Below are 19,412 nucleotides of genomic sequence, written 5' to 3'. Positions count from 1 at the left end.
TCACTATCAACGGTAAATCTTGCCACCATACTGTTCAATTTATCAAATACCCATCTTTCCACGCCACTGTAATGAGATAAAAGTAAAATAAGGAACGAAACTAAGTTGCCTACATCTCGAGATGTTAACTTGATATGTAATTGTGTTTGAAAAGGCAAGCAAAGCAAACACTAATGCGCTTGTACTTAAGCAATTTAATACCGAGGCAGCATTGTGTTCTTCCGCGAATAGACGAAAGATGATTATTGCCTATTGTTTAAACTATTTCGCACTTAGTTCGAGCTAACAATTCACCTTACAAATAAGGTAGGTAGACACTTAGAACTATCTTGGTCCGGACGCGAAGATATTTTGCAAGTTTATGATAAAGACATTATTCAATACACCGTTGTGAAATCACGAGTGGAAGTATAAACGTTTAGGAATGAGACAAAAATGGAGCATTAAGTTTTGCGGGCAGCGGTCGACATCACGATTTCACGGACGTGGTAATGGCGGCCATTAGACGCGTAGCGACACGGAAAATGGCGGCCGACGACCGAGCGACGCGATCTGTTGAAACTGAGGCGTTTTCACAAGTTTAAAAACTGTATTTGCTTGCTACGCTTTTTGGAAATTCCGGTTCAGAATGGAAGTTTGGAGGAGTAGCTATTTGGTAGGTGCTTATATGACGAGTAAAAAAGCAGGGTAGGTTTGTTAGAATCGTAGCAAGTGCCGTTCTTGAGTCTCTACCTACCCCTACGGGAAAAAGTCTTGATTTTTTTAGATGTGTACTTGTGTATTATATGATAAGGCTGAAAACCTTAAGTACCTATACCAAGTACCTACCTACCAAATTGCAAAGAATAGCATATCGAGTCTACCTTGCCGTCCTCAGATGATATTAACGAAACGTATGTTATGCTGTAGGAGACAATGAACGAATGATTAGGGTCACTAACACCCTGAGACCCATTATGTTTGAGTTTGCATGTTTCAGGTATTTAAGATGTGATCTCACGGTCAAATGCAAAGTTCAAGTGCGAACGCGATATCATGAAACGTTTACTACGCAGTCAATCATTAGTCAACGTGCAATCTGACAATTTCTTTTAGGGCAGTCTTTTCTTACCCAATACCAATCCCTAATTGCGCCACTCTCGTTATTTTGAATAAATATTTAATTAGAGGTTTTTGGCATTGATTTTTTATAATTACATCAAAATCAGTTCTGCTGTTTGGCCGTGGAATTATGATGAACATGTAGATTTTCGTATATTTGGACGGACAACCAATTTATTATAAAGACATTCAATTTTGTCGCATTTCCTTATTTATTTTGGCACTCATAATATAGAAATTGTTCAGGAAAAATCAAAACAAGAAAGTAATTATAAAAATATTTTATTTAACCGTTTCAACAATAAGACTATTTACAAACTTACATAGGTATTACAACGAGAGAGTAATGTGTATTTACAGAGTGATGAGAAGCAATGATATTGGACCCAGCTTCTACATCCATACAATACAAGACATTCATACATATTTTTCACAAGTGACAATGTAAGGGTGAATTTGGAGTTGATAGTTGGTGGTACAAGACGGGTGGAAACCTATGATAAAGGTTTTTACATACTGCCGAAAAAACCATTACAGAAGCTCTCCGTAGTTGTTTTCTAGCCTGAATATAATTATCTCCTTGAGCATGGGAGTCAATAATAGTAGGTTATTGGTGTATTTTGATACTAATTTTACAAATGTTAATTGATATTGCTTATAGGGAGGTTTACTTGGATCATGGGTCCCACACGAAGTAGTCCAGAGTTTCGTTCTATTGCACCGGGAAAATGAAGTACTATTTACACCTTCAAGTAGAAGCTAGTAAAACGATATTATGAGATAGGATTTTTGTGGACTGGATAAATGGATAAAACTGTATACTTTTGAGAGTGAACTGTGATAAGACAGGTTGCTAGCTCAAAAGGTCATCATACAAAGTCAGTCAGCAGGGTTTGAAATACCAAACGTATTTACCGTCCATCCATTCAATTCAGTTTTAAAAATGATTGTCATAGTGGGGATGAATTTAAGTTAAAGTACTGCTAGAAAACGGACAAATTAAGTACAGAATATCGAGTTATATATTACAATATGGAGGTACATTACTGGTTTAAAATAGGCAGTTTATAGTTAATCTCTAGTAAGGACACAAACACTACTAATTCTTTTTATACTAAAATCATAGTAAGGTAAGGTGTGTGAAGTGCTATGTGCTACGTGGTCAGCCCTAAACGGCTACTACTTGTGCGGTGCTACAATAAATATTGAATCTACAACCTAGCGGGGATTCACATTGGAGGATAATGAGATGGGCGTAGCGAGAAAGTCGCTTGAGAAATAATTAATTTAACGAAAGATTGCTATCATACCATTTCACTACAATGTAATGCAATGTACCGCCACATATGAGAAGGTCGAATGCCCATACAGAAAAGTGGATGAACTTTCGTACATAGCACTAAAGCCCTTATATTCAAAGGCCGCAGCTCATTCAAGACTTCAGAAATACGAATAATCATTTGAATTGTATTGCCTATGGTTCGGAAATACTTCCCCATTGTGCCCATCTGATAAATTGTAATTTGTTATTAAGTAGTTTTTCCCCGCTAGGATTCTTATAATATAAATATACAATTTATATTCACAATGCCATTACAGAAAATACAATACCATCTGGAATGACTTAAATCTAGAGTATGGCGTAAGTCTGTTGTAGAGTATGTACAAAAATATATACCTAGTTGAACAAACTACATAACAATAAAGCTAAGTTAAGACTACGACACTACACGATATAAAACAAGCCAAATAAGATTATGTGTCTGAACATAGCAGCAAGACGAAGAACGACGAGAATGCGGATGATAGAGACGTAACAACGACTAAGGCCGTCTGTTATTATTCTTGACCTCCCTGCAGCGGCTTGTTGCTATATTCAGATATACAAAGTTATTCAGCGCGTACTAAACTTAGTCTGTACACCATATGTCTTTGCATGAACAGGAGTATGTCTTAAATCTATCAGTATAGAAATCATTTACTTCACATTTGTGCCGAATATTTCTGTCGTAGTCTAAAGTTAGTTTTACATTGTTATGTGCTCCATTACATTGTTATATTCGTTATATTACACATTTACATTAACACTTAAGTACATAACATTAACTTATAACAACTGTACAAAAATTTTGATCACAGACCAATTGTTACGATTTCCTTTTGAAATATGACACGATACATTTTTGAATTTACATTCCAAAAATTTTATTAAAATTTAAACATATTTAACTAGCGAGGGTAGTCGTAAAACTACAGAATTTAACTCCGTTCGTATCAGTTCACAATGGAGCATGAGAATTTCGAGCACAGGTTCTATGTAATTACCTACACTCAATAGACGGCTATCAAATAGCTATCGAGAAGTAGTTATAGCAGATACGATAGCAATTGATAGCATCAAAGAACTCACGCTTTATACGTCGAAGTGAAACGTGGCTTCTCACTCAAATCGATGTAAATTTTAAGTATAATATATTGCACTAAAAATTAATTGTAGCTAAATATGTTCAAATTTTATAGTAAACACAATCTATTTACAGTATTCAATGTACATAGTATCTACACATAATTATTTTATATTAAAACTTATTTTATAAATACACAACATCAAACTCTTCTCATATATGTTTTATTATGCAGTGATTTTTGTTTAAAATAAGACAATTTATCAGAAACTACACAGAATCGATAACATTTCATAATTCCTTTTCAACATCAAAATTGTATTCATGATTGTAAAGCTATATTTTAAACAGACACTTTCATACACATAATAAAGGCGGTTTTATTACCATAATATCAGTTTTATAGTTATATATGTTGCAGTCAAAACTCTTAGCCAGTCAACGGTACTTTCGACCATATGCTTAAATTAATAATACTTTTGCAGCGGGCTCCGTCGACTTCAAAATTTCGTTAATTAAATTTTCATCCCTTTAGAAATTATATAATGTTTTTGGTGGTTAAAAAACAATAACCGTGAAGAAAAATAACCGCCATTTAGTTCTATCTTGTTCAGTCAATAATACTTTTGACTGGTTAAGAGTTTTGACTGCAACATATGCATAAACAGCAAAAGGATAACCATGAATTAAATCATCATTTTATTTAAGTTAAGGCATCTGTAGCTATAATAACCGTTGTATAAGCTCTGATTAGTTAGCGTTTTGTCACTTTTGTATAAATAATCAGTGCTTACACGTTTATTAGTAAGATAGTTAAAATGTTAGCAGGCATTTAATAATAACTTAAGCACATTTGTATTGAACAGTCTTAGCAGATACAAAAAACAACCATGATTTTTGAAGTATTTAAGAATAAAATTTCTAAAGCCTTTAGATGCACTTAAAGTGTTTAAAATAGTTTCCAAATGCATATAGACTTGTATGCATTTGAACTATAAAATTGTCTTTTTGAAAAAAGTATAAAACTAAACTGTTAAGATTTTATCCGATTTCTTTACTACATTCACTTGATTCTGACTTTTAAAGTTTTGAAAAAAGAAGTTTCGTACATATTAAATACGATAAAATTGCAGCACAGCTTTGAAATAACTTATATACTATTACTGGACAGATAAAATAATTCCATAATGCCATATAGTTTTTAAAACGAATTGAAACCTGTCATTAATGTCATTGTAGTTCAGCTATCATTCACTAGTTGTCGCTAGTTACCGTGGCTTGCCGATACGTCCATCACAATACCTTTCTTCACAAACACACGCATAGTCTTTAACCTGACAACTGGAACCCGACAAGAGCCGACACCTTTGCCTTACGAAGGAGATGTTGAAACACTAGTTTTAACCACACTTTCGGTGACGCAATCATTAATAAGCACTAAGTTCTGACTAAAATACGAATTTCAGCGCTATAGCTTTACGATGGTACAAACAAGTAGTATACGGATCGTAAAGCGTTTTGTCTGAATCATACACTCTATGTTTCTCGCCTGCTAATAATTCAGCTTTCGCGATTTCTTTTCTTCCAAAAGGTGGCACCACCGTGTTCCATTTATCTCCATCCTGTGGCTGTCTGCACTCTACAATCGTAGATAATATACAAGCGACGCACTTACTCGTCGCTGGATTCGTCCTAGCTGTCTATATGATCCGGTTCCATCTTAGGACTGGGCCTCATGAGCTTGTCTTCTGAATCAGCCTCAGGGTGCACTGTCTCGATGGTCAACATTAATTTTTCATCGCAACTGTCGTCGCCGGAATCTGAGTACATTTGCGTTGATGTTGCTACCTCCTAGAATTATTAAAGTAGTTTTGTTAAATCTTTAGGTGTTTACTAAGAACTTAGAATTTAAGAAACGATTCGATTTCTGTTGCTGTTATAAATATGAACAACTATAAGTGATCGTAGTCTCTCTCGAGTGATCGGATTCTTATTGTTACCATCTACACCAAAAATGTTTGTGTTTGTGACTAAGCCCTCCCCTAACAAAAGAAACAGCCCAATCAATCAATAAAAAATATGGCACGACAATAGACTATACCTCGGGAATGGACTTCAGGCCCTTACATCTGTCATAGCTAGTTTAGTATAAAGATAATATGCTCTGACGTACCGTAATACGATTCTTCGTGTGAATCCGCACGTGTTTAGCCAAATGATCGGAGCGCATGAATCGTTTCCTGCACTCTGGACACTCGAACCTCTTCTCGCCTGTGTGCGTTCGACGATGCCTTTGCAGCTCGTCTGATCGCGTAAACCTAAGGATCAATAAAATAAGGCTCGATTAAACGTAATATGATAAAAAAGCTTTTATGTTTTTGAGAGAGATAAATTAGTGTTGTATTATTCTTGAACACATATTAAATAATAAAACTACTAACAAAAATAGAGTATATGTGACGTGACATGTGAAAATTAACATGTCGCAATATAGTGGTGTTTACACGACATTAGGGCCTATTGTACACGGATGCTTAGATTCATATATCCGAAATCACAGCTAGGTGTATGCTTCCTTACAACTTACTTATTTAAACTTTACTTAGTCGTGTTCACACCAAGTTCAACTTTTAGAAGCATTCATAGCTCCGTGAACAATGAACAGCACTGCAGTTATCAAATTTCTTATCAATATTTACCTCTTCCCACAGAAAAGCCAGTTGCACAAGAAGGGTCTCTCTCCGGAGTGCCAACGCAGATGCGCTCGTAAATGCGACGTCTTCCCGTACACTTTGTTGCAGCCCGGTATGTGACACACATGCTGTTTCTTACGGTCCATCAGCCTACTGCAACAACAAAGTTATGTCAAACAAGCTTATTACATTATTAACCAATATTTTTATTCTTTTTAAATAGCAAAAAAACAAAAAAAATATATATTTGAGAATATTTTTTGTAAATAGATATTGTTTTTTAAATACAACTTTCTTGTGCACAGTGTATAATGGATTGCAAGTCTTCAGACTTCTTCAAAACCAATAAGGTTTTGATAATCTTACCACTGGCACTCCAGAAGCTATGCTGTACATAATGCCTAAATATATAACTAACTTATTCTTAAAGTGATGTAAAAGATTGAACAATGTATATTATGAATCTTACTTCTGGGTGATGGTTCTTTAAATAGTTATATCCACAAAATCCAACAAGATTCTGTTTATATAATGAATTAAACATCTTGCTTATTAAATCAAAAAATGTTGCTGCAAAAGCACAACTTAAACAGTAAAAAAAATTAACTTTTGGGAATGCATACATACCAAACTTATACAATATGAATTATTAAGTCTGCTTTCCCAATTCGTCAATCTCTAATTAGCTATAGAAATATTATTTTATGAACGTATACTAAAAGAATTCTATAATAAATAATACTGACTTTTCTCCCTGATCACAGTTTGGACAAGTACATGCCACCCTCTTCATCAGCCTCTTGCCGCTCGGACTAGTTGGCCTAAGTTTAGCTGCCTCACATTCCTGAGGGACTGGCGTTGTGGATGTTGGACCGTTACTGTTGCCATTGCCATTGCCGTTTCCATTGCCATTTGATGTACTCACACTGACCACTTGCCATTTTCCTGGCTCATTTGGGTCTTGTTGGATTTGCTGGCCTATGGATAATAAGAAATATTATTAGCATTTTAAAAATCAGAACAAAAAACAAAAGTAATTAACAATAAGACAATGATTACGCTAATAATTACTAAATAACAAAACGGGAAATAAATTGGTAGAACTAATGATTCCCTTCTGAAAATACATACATACTTTAATTATTATTATTCATAGAAAAAATAAACTAAATTCCTGTTTAAAACTTGTTGAAAATAAAAACTTTTTTGAACTAACTTTAATGCCTTCATCATTCATGAAGGAAATTATAGTTTATAGTAATATTAGACAAAAAAATTGCCGCTTATGACAATAAACGTTTATAAACATATAAATATTATTTATTAACAATATTTACTTCGGTAACTATTGAGGTTATGTTTTGTTTACAAAAAGTTTCCGAAAGCTTTTTCAATAGAGAATATATTATTTTATATGAAATAAATATATAAGTCATTCTGTCATGTTATATAATGGTTTATTATTCATTCTCACCTTCAGGTTTCATTGCTACGTGATCAAAAACAACTAGAAAAACAACATGAACAGGTAGCGAAGCCAACTTTTTGACATTTCGCGAACGTCACTAACGTCAAAACTTTAGCCGCCTAGTATTTTGACTCATAAAATAAAATGTTGCCACATTGCTTATGACAAAGAAAAACATGAGTAAAAAATCTTTAGGTTTTTTGTATAAAATTTAAATTCTCTTGTAAGACTACGTAATCGAAGTCAGTTTTATCATCTTATGGGAAAAGTACAGCTACTGTGCAGGAATTTATCACGCACCAAACAAACAACAGTGATAATCTCCAGAAATAGATTTTTTATAAAAACTGTAAAAACTGTTATAAATTAGTGGATTTCTTACCTATTAACGGTTGTGCAGTCTGCGGCTGTGGCTGCTGTAGTTGCGCTAGTTGAACTCCTGGTAATCCTAATGCTGGGACTAATTGTACGGCTCCTCCTAAACCACCCACGCCTAAAGTTGGGACCTGCGAAACACGCTCATTGTCAGCCAAGTTATACAAGTTCTTTTAAAGTAACGAGTTTTTGTCGCCTCAGTTTGGACCTTTATTTACAATTCTATACATAATAAGACATAGATAACAAATAATACCCTAATATTGCATATAAGGCATTTTGAAAGCTGGTCTATCAACTGGCCTTACTTCAAAGCAGTGATTCCTGTATAATTAAATAGTCCAACTAACAAAATTAATATTGTACGCGACAACTACTCACACAGTAGCAAACATTCGGTAATATTCGTGTATAACCGAAGATTGCCGAACACAATACATACATTGTTGGGTGCAGGTATAACCGTGACTTGTTGTCCCCCCGGCGTGCTGGTTATAATCGTCTGCGATTGTTGCTGCTGCTGTATATTACTCGCGTCCGTTTGTATGGGGTTCGATACCGCCTTATCCGAGCAGCGTGGTATAAATACAGTTTTGTTAGAGACAGATTATATTATCTTACATTACAATATTATTCTTATAAAATAAACTCAACTAACGTCATCTATGATAATTGATACCATAGTACGAAATAAATGATAAGTGAAATAAAATACACAAAATAATGGACAATAAAAGAACATACAAAATTAATGAATCAAAATAAATACAGTCAACAAATAAAAGTAACTAGAATTAACACAACAGAACATTTACAAAATAATACAAAATACAATAATAAAATAATTTACAGTTATTAAATTCATTAGGAACTTTGTACAGACAGACAAAAAGTTAGATCATTTATTTACACTATTTAGTCTCAAGTGACCGTAACACATATAACAACAAACGACTTTTCAGAAAAATAAACGATCTAACAAATTTACTGTACTTTAAATAATATAGCTATATACATAATTATCGTTATTTTTAACTTGCTCTCACCTGTAAAGTAATTGTGGCAGGTGACTGTGCCGCGCTAGCTGCCGTCTGCGTACCTCCGCCCTGCTACCAAACCAAAACCCAGCTTATTTACAGCATCTTATTACACTAGCATTTATAATACACGAAAATCTTTTAAATAATTGTTTTCGTAGAATATACAAAATTATCTACAATATTCTTGTAGAGTATTGTTTAACGGTATTTCAGTCGGAGGTATTTCTTTTCATCATAGTTTAAAACTACTGCAGCCTAGGATAAATTTAACTATATAAAAAAGCTTTACAATGCGCTTATCCATACAAATTATTTCAATGCATATGGCACAGCTTCGATAGAACACCAATTATTACACCCTATTGAACATTTGGTAGTCAGGTAAATGTAAACCCTCATTCATGCTTTGAAGGATAAAAAAAATGTTTGTGAGAATCCTGGGGTACTTTTAAAGGGTGCAAATACTACCAAAAACTTTTTTTACACTACTGTTCGAAGAATGTTCGAGATGTTTTTGAAAAAATTTCTTTATGTTTTTAACCAGCATAAATTTCCATTTAATTCTTTCCATTTAATTCATTCAATTTAACGTTGTTTCCTACTTGGGACTTACTATATTGAAGTTAAGACTCTCACCAGTTAGTTAATAGCTTATTTAAGATTAAGTTTTAATATAATAGTTTGGGAAGAAGTTTGTTCTATTATTTTATCTTACCTGTACATTAGCAAGTGAAGCTATTTGTATTTGTTGTATCTGCCCCGATGGTGTTAGCACGTTTGCTACTTGGGGCTGCGCTTGCATCTGCACCAACAAAGAGGAAATTTAATGCACGAAGCTTTTTTGAATGATTTGATTATTATTAACCACAAATTAGGCAATAGATTCAAATATATTTTTAGAACATCAGAGGAATAATGTTGATAGATGAGGTTAATATAAAAACTGTATTTTGCTAGCTCTTCTCAAAATGCTCTTCACATTTGCCCAGCTAATAATAGTAATATTGTAATGTTATAACTATTATAAGCACCCTCTTCTAGTCACAATAGTTACCTACACAATAAAATATATCATTTTAATTCATAATTTTCCTAGTTACTTCATCAACATTACCTGTTGCAACTGCGGTATAATCTGCAAATGTTGTGGCGCGTGCACGGGCAGGTGTACGGTCTGATACACGGTGTGTCCATTCGCCACGCTCACGGGCACTTGTACCGGCACCATGCCTACTCCGCCCACTCCACCGCGGACTGCCACTCCACCACCTAGAGAAACAGGATTTAGTCACCAATGGAGCCCTTTACAGGCCAGTTCAGAAGAATATTTATCACGGTTGTGAGTGAGTATGTTTTGAGGAATGGTAAAATAAGTTAGTTCGGACATTTCATTACAAAAAGAATTGCAGTTTAAAACTGGTATTTAGTTGTTTTTGTTAGCTTCATATTGTAATCGCTATTGACCTGTTTACATCAGTTTTAAATGATTTATACTAGATTTAAGTTAAAGTTTATTACAATAATAGTCGAAGATGGATATTGGATAAGATTTTAAACAAGTTTATTATAATAATCTTCCTTAAATAGACAAGGTACTGCTTAGTACCCACAAAACTATAAATTGTTTGCTTACTTCAAAACTCTTGTTATTGCAACAATTTTACAGTGTGTATGCAAACAATTTATTTATGAGCATTACGAACCTTGTGACTCAGCATTAAAAATAAACATAATGTGCAGTAAACCCTAGGTCACTAACAGTAAATCTAAGTGCATAGAAATACTTTTTCTTGTGATATTCAAGTGCTTATTAAAGTGCCTAGTGCTTATTTATAACTAGGTATTCCTATGAGTATTGCCAGGCGTAAAAAGTTCATAGTTGTTCTGTAATATAATTATAATTATTATCCTAGAATAGTTTTAAGAGGAACTACTACAAATCCTAGCTATCTCACATTTTCTTGTGTATATATAGTTCAAAGTTAAACACCTGACAATACTAACAATATCCCTACGTTTTAACTAATTCTGTGTAAATAATATATATCTTTATATTATAGTGATTATGACAGCGACAGTGCATGAAAAATAAACACCAAAAAGCAACACAAAGTGACGCAAGTCAACACCAAAGCAGGATGTGAAACACAAGGAATCATTCGTTGTATCGACACAAACATTATTCCCTTCATCTGTCCAATCACCCGTAAGGATCCGACCTCAGTTTAGCACAAAAGTAAAAATTGTAAAACGACGTAAATACTGTAGAGCGACCGTGACCAACCTTGTCCCTGCGGGCTATCCGGCTGCTTGATGTCTTTGGCGGCGGTGGCCTTGGGTTCAGTGCCCGCGATAGGCACGGCGGCGCCCACCCCCGCAGAGCTACACGGGATCGATATCGCCTGGCTCGTCGGGACTTGTATCCCGGCCGGGATTGTAATGTTTGTCCCCGGGATCGTGAGCATTTGGTTCCCGGTCAAAGCGCTCAGGGGGATGGATAGGTTAGTGCCCGGGATTGTCACGGTGGCTTGCTGTTCTGTTAGCGGAAGTCAGTGAGGGGGGGGAGGCGGAAAAACACAGATTAGTATGAGAATAGTACGAGTTAGAAGCAAAGTAACACATGCGATGATCAATGAAATGAATTATGCCTTCAACGTCTATGTAAAAGGTTTGGTTTCAAACTACAAACATTGTTTAATGTGTTCGTATATCCATAAAACTATATTTTATTGACTAAGACAAAAAATATCTACTTTATCATGCAAACAGTATTTTTTCTTCTAAGGCAGTAACGTACGCTAACATTAAATCTAAGATGTATAAAAAATGTGAAGGAATGTGTAAACTAGTAGATAATAATGATGTTTTTAGTTTTGAAGCAAGCTGTTGAATAGAGAATTAATCCCAAAGCAATCCCGAAGCTCATGTGTGAGACCGAAGCTTAGGAAACCTACTACAGTTCCTAATAAGACCTACCTACCTACAGATGTTAAAACTTATTCTATTTGTTTACTGTAGAAAATATTATAAAATGCCAAATGCCTGAATCTAATTTAAAAAAGGTTTATATGAAGCGTTTTTAATTGTAATGGCTTAATTTTAAAAAGGTCGAATAAGAACAAAAAATGTACAAAAGAGATTTAATCAGCTACCTTTTTTTCTCAAATACGTTGTTTTTGTTTCCCTTTTCCTTAATAGGTAAAGTTTGCTGGTAATTCCGAATTAATTTTAGCATATCTTTTGGTTAACTAAGGACGCGAAGTTTTTACTCATTTAAATTATTAATGTAAACCTGAGTTTAATTGACGAGATAACTAGAAATTAAGTTGCAACTTCTTAGATATTTTCTACAGTAAAACATAAAAGTAAATAAAGTAGATAATATTAAATCTATGATAATATAATGTCTATTACATACCAGTTGGTAAATGCATCACGTTTTGTAGGAACCCGGCGGGCAGCACCGGCGTTCTGACCAGCTGCCCGTTCACTAGACTCACTTGTCCCATGCCTGAGAAGTTCTGGACAAAACAATCAAGATTTTAATAAAACAGATTAAACATGACTGTTTCCAGCATTTTAGGGGCGATGCGGTTTGGCTGAGTACAACAAAATATTATTTCTGTAAAAATGGAATAAAACTTAATTGAAACTAAAAAACAGTAATGATAAACGGCACATATTAGAGTAGACCTGCTAGTGGTTTTATCATTGGGCCATTTATCAATTTGAAGGCCCACTGAAGTAAATGTTTTTTTTCTGTAAGTTCTGTATCTCTACACGTTTTGTAAGTGTAAACATAAACACGTAAGTTTAAACATCGTAGTTGTCTACAGAAGATACATAGCAAGCTCTATAGAAACGTAGTGTTGGTAACAGTAGGTCTCACCCAGGGAGTCGTCAGGTGATGATAAGTTTACCACGCAGGTCCTGGACTTAGGACTTATAAGGAAAGGTAAAACAAATAAAACTAACCTGTGCATGTTGCGCGGGTATAAAGAGCGCGTCCTGTCCGTCCACGGTGACGGCCTGCATGGGCGCCACGCCGCCCACGCCTCCCACGCCGCCCACCAGGCACCCGCCGTACACGCCGCCGGCTTGTTGCTGCAATATTAACAGTTCGTGTATTAAACTAACGTGTACAAGTATCGCCATAGAATAGTGGATTGTTGATCTTGAAATCTGACATCATCAGTAGAGCTATAATTTGGAGAGTTGTCATTTGTCTACTCTTTGAGATAGACTAGAATTAATTAATATTTTAGAGAAGATGAACATATTTCTGACTGAGTCAACAATATTGATATCAATAATTATTCCAATATTTTTTCTGTTCGGTAAGATTAATTTGACTTTACTGAAAGCTAAGATTATGACCTGAGATAAAAAAAACAGAAATCAGCACTGAGATTTTCTATATTCCAGTATATTTTGTAATATCTACAAAAATAGAGTAAAAGTGCGTATAAAGTGCGACATACCGCTTGTAATAACTGTGGATGTATTTGTAACAACTGCTGCGGTGTGTTTTGATAAGTGGCGCCCTCCCCCGACACCACGCCACCGCCGAGCAGTGACTGCAGCTGCTGCATCGATATAACCTGCAACAAGAAAACATATGATACACATATTACAAAATAATTAGATCAGTGTAACACATAACATTTTGTGGAAAGCTAGAATTATAAGTATTATAGTTGCTGCAGTAATATAACAGCCCAATAAGTTACAGTTTTTTTTTCACCTTCTATAATCACATATTTATGCTACATTTTTCATTACTGGAAATTCAAGTGATTTCTTTCACAGAATATATGGTATAAGAAAATTAGATGGTATCTCATAGTTTGTCATTAAGCTGCCATACAAATACTAAGCATATTAACTTATAACTAAGTATGTATATTCCCCATCAATATATCATCATGAGTGAACACTAGTTTGCTTCATTGTAACATGCAAATAGTACATTTGCTGCACTGATGTCACATACAAATGAACACAGGAACTGTGCTACATTTTTCAAGATAATAGGTAGGTGAGGAGAATTAATTATCTTATGACGAATACTTAGTTATCAAGTCATAGATCTAGGTCAGCCGACGTGAAAATACTAATGATTATAGACCAACCACTTAATAGAGAACCTTGTATGAGAGGTTGGCGGTGGTATACAATTTTTTTTACAATACAAAAATAATTTTCCTTGCATTTGCTTGAAGGATCAAACCTAAAGCCTTACATACCTACATATATATGTAATATCACACATTATATACACGAAGGTGTTCATATAAAATCTTGTACAAATCTTTCAACATTCCTGTAACTAACTGCAATCTGGACTGGTTTGTAAAAGTCTAACCCCCGGTTTCTGAGTACATTTAGCGCTAGTTTATCTATTCAATTGCGGTTTTTTTTGTATGAGTTTTGACCCTATTGAATATATAAACTAGCGTTATATGTACCTCAGAAACCGGCGGTTAATGTGACACTACAGTAACTCTTTACGTTTAGGTATGTATTAGAAAGAATTGGCACTGCCTTGAACAGTAAAGGAAAATGCAGTGAGGAAATCTTGCATGTGTGAGAAGTATTTACACAGTTCTTAAAGTAATGCTTATTTAAACACATCATACAAAAAATCCTTTTCAAATAGTATTTGTACAGTGTAAACATACTTAGACAGTCTTAAAATATAAGATAAAATACTGATTCTTCAAAGAACTCACCTGTGGTTGCTGCACTTGAATTCCATTTGGTACTGTGTTAGCTGCATTTATAATAGCTGCCGATAACTCATTGCCCTGAAATGGTAAACAAAATAGTTAATATCAAGGAAAGCATGTGTAATAAACCTAAAAAACACAATTGTCAACTATTTCTTTAGGTAAAATAACTGTGATGTACTGTACTGTAACTTTGCATTCATTGATTTATTAATAAAATTGCTTTGCATCTAACAGCAGATTCTCACTTAAACTCTTTCATACGAAATGATTTCCATTATTTTAGGAAAATGTTGGTGAACTCTCAAGGCCTAACCCCTCCCTCGTTCAGAAGTAGACCCTTTCCCAGCAGTAGAACAATAATGGGTTAAAAAAGTTAAACTCTCACCGATAAACCCTGTGCTCTCAATTGCTGAACAACCGCTGAACTAATAACCCTCAACTGCGGTTGTTGTTGTTGCTGTTGTTGCAAATACTGTTGTTGTATTGCAGCAATAGTGGCTGCATCGCCTTGTACTTGTTGTTGGATGAGCTGTGCCTGTTGTTGGGCTTGCTGCTGCGCTTGTTGTTGGGCTTGTTGCTGTTGAGCCTGTTGTTGCGCTTGTTGCTGAGCTTGTTGCTGCGCCTGTTGTTGCTGGGCTTGTTGTTGTGGACCTGGAAATTGGTTTAGAGATTTTAGTAAATATGTGACTTAAGTCTTGAAATATGTTTATGATGTTGATAAATTTATGTACCTAATCTTGAGTTTATACCATACATATTCAATTCTTATAAAATTCAATAATAAAACAATAACTTTGGATAAACTATTCAAAATATTGCTGCTGCAAAGTAGCTAGCAACGTTTGTATAAACAGTAAGATGAGTTGCCTTAAAACCACTTTAAAAAATGGCGGTAATGTAAAGTGAATACTGACTGAAGTGTTGTTGGTCCTTGTTTTCCTGCTGCTGCTCGGGTCCCATGGTGGCGGCGCCGAGCCGGCTGCACGTCGCCGCCAGGAGTGCTAGGGGCGACTGCGTGCCGCTGCAATCCTACAACAAACATACATGCTTGTAAATAAAATATCTCAATGACACAGTTACAATACAATTAAGTTGTAACCAGCCTTTCCATATACTTCTTAAGAGAGGTAGAAAAAGCCAAAAATCAATTATATCACTCCCTTGACAGTAAGTTACCTAAGAGCATAGATTGATAGCGCAATTACTGCAAAACATTTTGTCTCTCAACTAAGGTGAAAATTGTGTAAAATGCAGAGAACTCAATTCAAATGTATTCTCTGGATTATAGAGCTACATAAATAAACTTGATTTTCCTAATTCCACACCTCCATCCTTCTAGACCCAGCCAGCTTGAAAATCTTACCGCTACTAAATTATATAGATAAACAATAAAGTATCTATTATTCAAAACCTTCATCAATCAAATCTAATCAACTTTTACGGCAGGGCTTGTAGTTATTTAGTTAGATCAAGGTAAATTACTACCAATTATTATTTAATTGGCAAACTTTAATGCTATCAATTCTTCAATCTGTCAAATCAACATTGAGATTCATGACTCACCGACAAGCCTTCATTATCGGTTTCCTTCATGCCTTAGTAGCGATACTATTTACGCTTGAGGCGGTAATGAATCTGTCTCAAAATTTAGAGCACCAACACTTAAAAATATTTAACAAATATGATAAGCTAAGTCTCTCATGCTATTCACATTGTTAAAGAGTTGAAAATGCATGATGGCCTTTTTGTTCTCTCTAATTAATTCATATGTGCTTGGTATTGCATTTGTAAGCAAGTACTTATTTAACATATGCAGTTTACACCGCTTTGTCTCCTAGAGTAAGATAATTAACATACAAGCATAGTATTTACTGGCAATCATACAAATACTGATGTATTTTAAAATGCAATGTTTATATTATAACACTAGCATTAAGACTCATTGTGTTCATTTCAATTCAATAAGGTTTCTGTAATGTAGATGACCTGTTTTAATATAAAACCTTTTTTTTGGACAATTACTGGCTGAAAGTATCAAGACTTTTCAAATTGTAATGTATAGTAGATAAGACAAATTTAAGCTGCCAGTGTGCTTAGTTATCAGACCTTTATTTAAATTTGGTTAACTACGTATTTCTGTGTAATCTAGCATTCGCGGGTTTTCACTTACTAAGCAATAATAGCAGTAGGGTAGCACAAATTATCGATTGTAATAAAGGAAGGCTGTCAGTCATTTGTGCAAGTGTAACCGTTGCTTGAATATCGTCACTTTATATTGTTATATTTCCTATTTGTGTAAGAATATTTTAATTTCTTGCCCAACTAAAGGTAACTGTGGTACTTTGTACGCATGTAAATAACAACAATACGCAATGTATGACAGACAGCCAATTCTGACAGATACAAATTATTGTAGATTTACGACGAAAGTTATTTTTGGAAATTAGAACTTCAATTAAAATATTCATCACATTTTTCTCCAAAAATAAATTTTCCTTTCTTATTAATATTGAAATGAATATACGTAAAATAATAATAATATATCGATTTTAATAAGCTTTTGCTCATAACTAGAAGAGTTAATTTTTAAAACAATGCAATGGTCGTGGTTATAAAAAAAGGACAGAATATCAAAGTTGCCGGAACAAGGGGAATTAATATCACACGTGCTACCCCAAAACCCAAACTTATTTTAAAAAAAAGGACGAAAAGTGCCTCTAAACGTATTATTTCGATCTTTAAATATCAACTTTGTTTTATGTCGTATGATGCTAAATACAAATTTCATGTTTTTAAATCCAATATTCAAAAAAGTAAGGAAAACGTAAATTTCGTTACAAATGGTCATAGACAAATCAATAAGTTTGATTGGTCAATTAGAAAACTGATTATTTTCTTCTCATTTCTAACAAAAGAAGGGGAACGCGCTAACGATTTGACATTTTGCAGAAGTAAGAATTAATTAAGTTTTATTAGGTAACTTTTAGTGCACTTCGTGTGGAAATGTAAACTTTTCACGTTGCAACAGTTCGCTAAGTTTTACTTCGTAATAGTTGTGAGTCGACACGCCTTTTCCTAACAAGTGCCGGGAGTCGTCGCACGCAAGGCCGCTGCCGCCCTTTGATCCACCCACCTCAAATCGCGTGACTGATTTTTATGCAGCTGCTAAGTAGGCTATCACAACAACATATCGAACACGCTAATTTTAGGTATGTGCACAAGTTTCCTTTTAGAAATCGAGTCTATAATCATGTAGAACAGCTTTTTATTTCGAGTTAATAAAATGGCTACCAGTAGAAACCTTGATATTTCGGTTGAAATAAGTAGTAGCGTTCAATGTATGTTAATTGCTTTTTGTTGGATGTATAAATCGTGCCGCCAACGCGATGTTTCATTATTGAAATAGAAATGGGTGGGAATGAATGGGAAGCGAAGCCGGAGGAGGACGCTGATGCTATTTCGGCAAGGGAGTTGCTTGCAACACGGTCACAACCTCCTGCGTGTGGCCTGGCGGGCCCCACACGGCCGGGGCCGCACTCGCCCCGCCCTCCCCCTGCACCGACCGACACGAGACCGCTGCCCGCTGGCGTCCGATCTGTTACACAATAACACTGCATCCTTTCACTTTACACTCTTTACCTTGCTAGTTTTGTCCTCGTTTATGTATTCCACCTTCACTTTTGTGGGCTCAGACGACATTATCTACTTTACACTTGCAAACAATTATTTCCCTTTGTTCACGTACAGAAAGCACCATCCTCACGACCGGCCGCCAAACTGCGGCGAGCGAACTGGCGAGGATCGTCGTGCGCGCTCGGGATTTTTCGGAGATCCGCCTCCTATCGCGTTCGGATTTACTTCGTTTGTTCGTTATTATAACAAATATCTGAGCTTCTCAAGCGGTTAGAAGTTGTTAGAAGGGTCAGATAAATCATTTTATTCCACATTAGTATCTTATATTTGCCGTGGTCCGGTTAAAACCTTATAAAAGTTGCTATTTCCAGTTAACTGTCGCTATCTCCGTCTCGCTCTATCGGAGACAGGTCTTGATTATTGGTAGGCAGCAGCTGCGCCTCTCTCCTCCTCCCCGTCGCGGGTGCGGCGCCGCCGCCCGATAATAATAATTGAAAGTAGGAAGGACGTAATAATGGGTGTATAACCTCGCGCCCGCGGCCTCCTTGGGCGGGCAAAAAATGCACACATGTCGTGCCGGTCGTCGGCGCGCCAGCCGCGTCGTCTAACAAGACGTGGCCTGTAAACAAACGATAAGCATACACCGCTACACCGCGCTCTTGCACTTACGATTCTTTGTTCACTTGACTCCTTGCAGTATGTTAGATTACACCACTTGTGTCCGAGGAACTCTTATCATTGTTGGATCAAGTTCATCCATTGTGTGCATCACAAGAAAAATATTTTACGTTGCAGATCGCTGTGGCAGCAAGATGTGTATCGTTTTTAGCTGCGAAACAGGCAAACTAAACTTTTGGAGAAAAATAAATAATTTTGCTCTAGGTATCTGTTCTCCTATTTTAATTATTTATTGTAACGATATTTTTTAAAGTGAAAATAAAAATCTACAATTTGATTTCTAAATT

At 35.3% G+C, this 19,412-nt stretch overlaps 1 protein-coding gene across 5 annotated transcripts; it reads right to left on the bottom strand.

Moving 5' to 3' along the window:
- Positions 1 to 1,367: 1,367 nt before the first annotated feature.
- LOC142987654 (uncharacterized) lies at positions 1,368 to 18,592 on the bottom strand. 5 transcript variants are annotated; one of them, XM_076136553.1, is made up of 17 exons: positions 18,454 to 18,592; positions 15,729 to 15,843; positions 15,200 to 15,465; positions 14,815 to 14,889; positions 13,564 to 13,683; positions 13,058 to 13,186; positions 12,501 to 12,603; positions 11,367 to 11,618; positions 10,197 to 10,351; positions 9,798 to 9,884; positions 9,089 to 9,151; positions 8,485 to 8,604; positions 8,050 to 8,173; positions 6,946 to 7,177; positions 6,206 to 6,352; positions 5,680 to 5,824; positions 1,368 to 5,357 (listed from the first exon to the last, which is right to left on the bottom strand). In XM_076136553.1, the coding sequence occupies exons 1-17, from the start codon at positions 18,511 to 18,513 to the stop codon at positions 5,199 to 5,201; spliced, it is 2,352 nt and encodes a 783-aa protein (XP_075992668.1). In that variant the 5' UTR covers positions 18,514 to 18,592; the 3' UTR covers positions 1,368 to 5,198. The 5 variants fall into 5 exon arrangements, with proteins under 5 accessions (XP_075992668.1, XP_075992669.1, XP_075992670.1 ...); XM_076136554.1 differs by having other exon boundaries at positions 6,206 to 6,349; XM_076136555.1 differs by lacking the exon at positions 8,485 to 8,604.
- Between the last annotated feature and the right edge of the window lie 820 nt (positions 18,593 to 19,412).

The sequence above is a fragment of the Anticarsia gemmatalis genome, chromosome 3 (assembly GCF_050436995.1).
Source record: "Anticarsia gemmatalis isolate Benzon Research Colony breed Stoneville strain chromosome 3, ilAntGemm2 primary, whole genome shotgun sequence".
Classification (NCBI taxonomy): domain Eukaryota; kingdom Metazoa; phylum Arthropoda; class Insecta; order Lepidoptera; family Erebidae; genus Anticarsia; species Anticarsia gemmatalis.
This window is presented reverse-complemented; position numbering and strand designations above follow the sequence as displayed.

Excerpts from the sequence above, each read along its gene's own strand:
- LOC142987654 (XM_076136553.1), bottom strand. The coding sequence starts at position 18,513 with ATGTCGTCTGAGCCCACAAAAGTGAAGGTGGAATACATAAACGAGGAC. Across the intron at positions 15,466-15,728 it reads CAAGGACCAACAACACTTCA|GTCCACAACAACAAGCCCAG; the intron begins GTCAGTATTCAC and ends ACCAATTTCCAG. Across the intron at positions 5,358-5,679 it reads ACACGAAGAATCGTATTACG|GAGGTAGCAACATCAACGCA; the intron begins GTACGTCAGAGC and ends TAATAATTCTAG.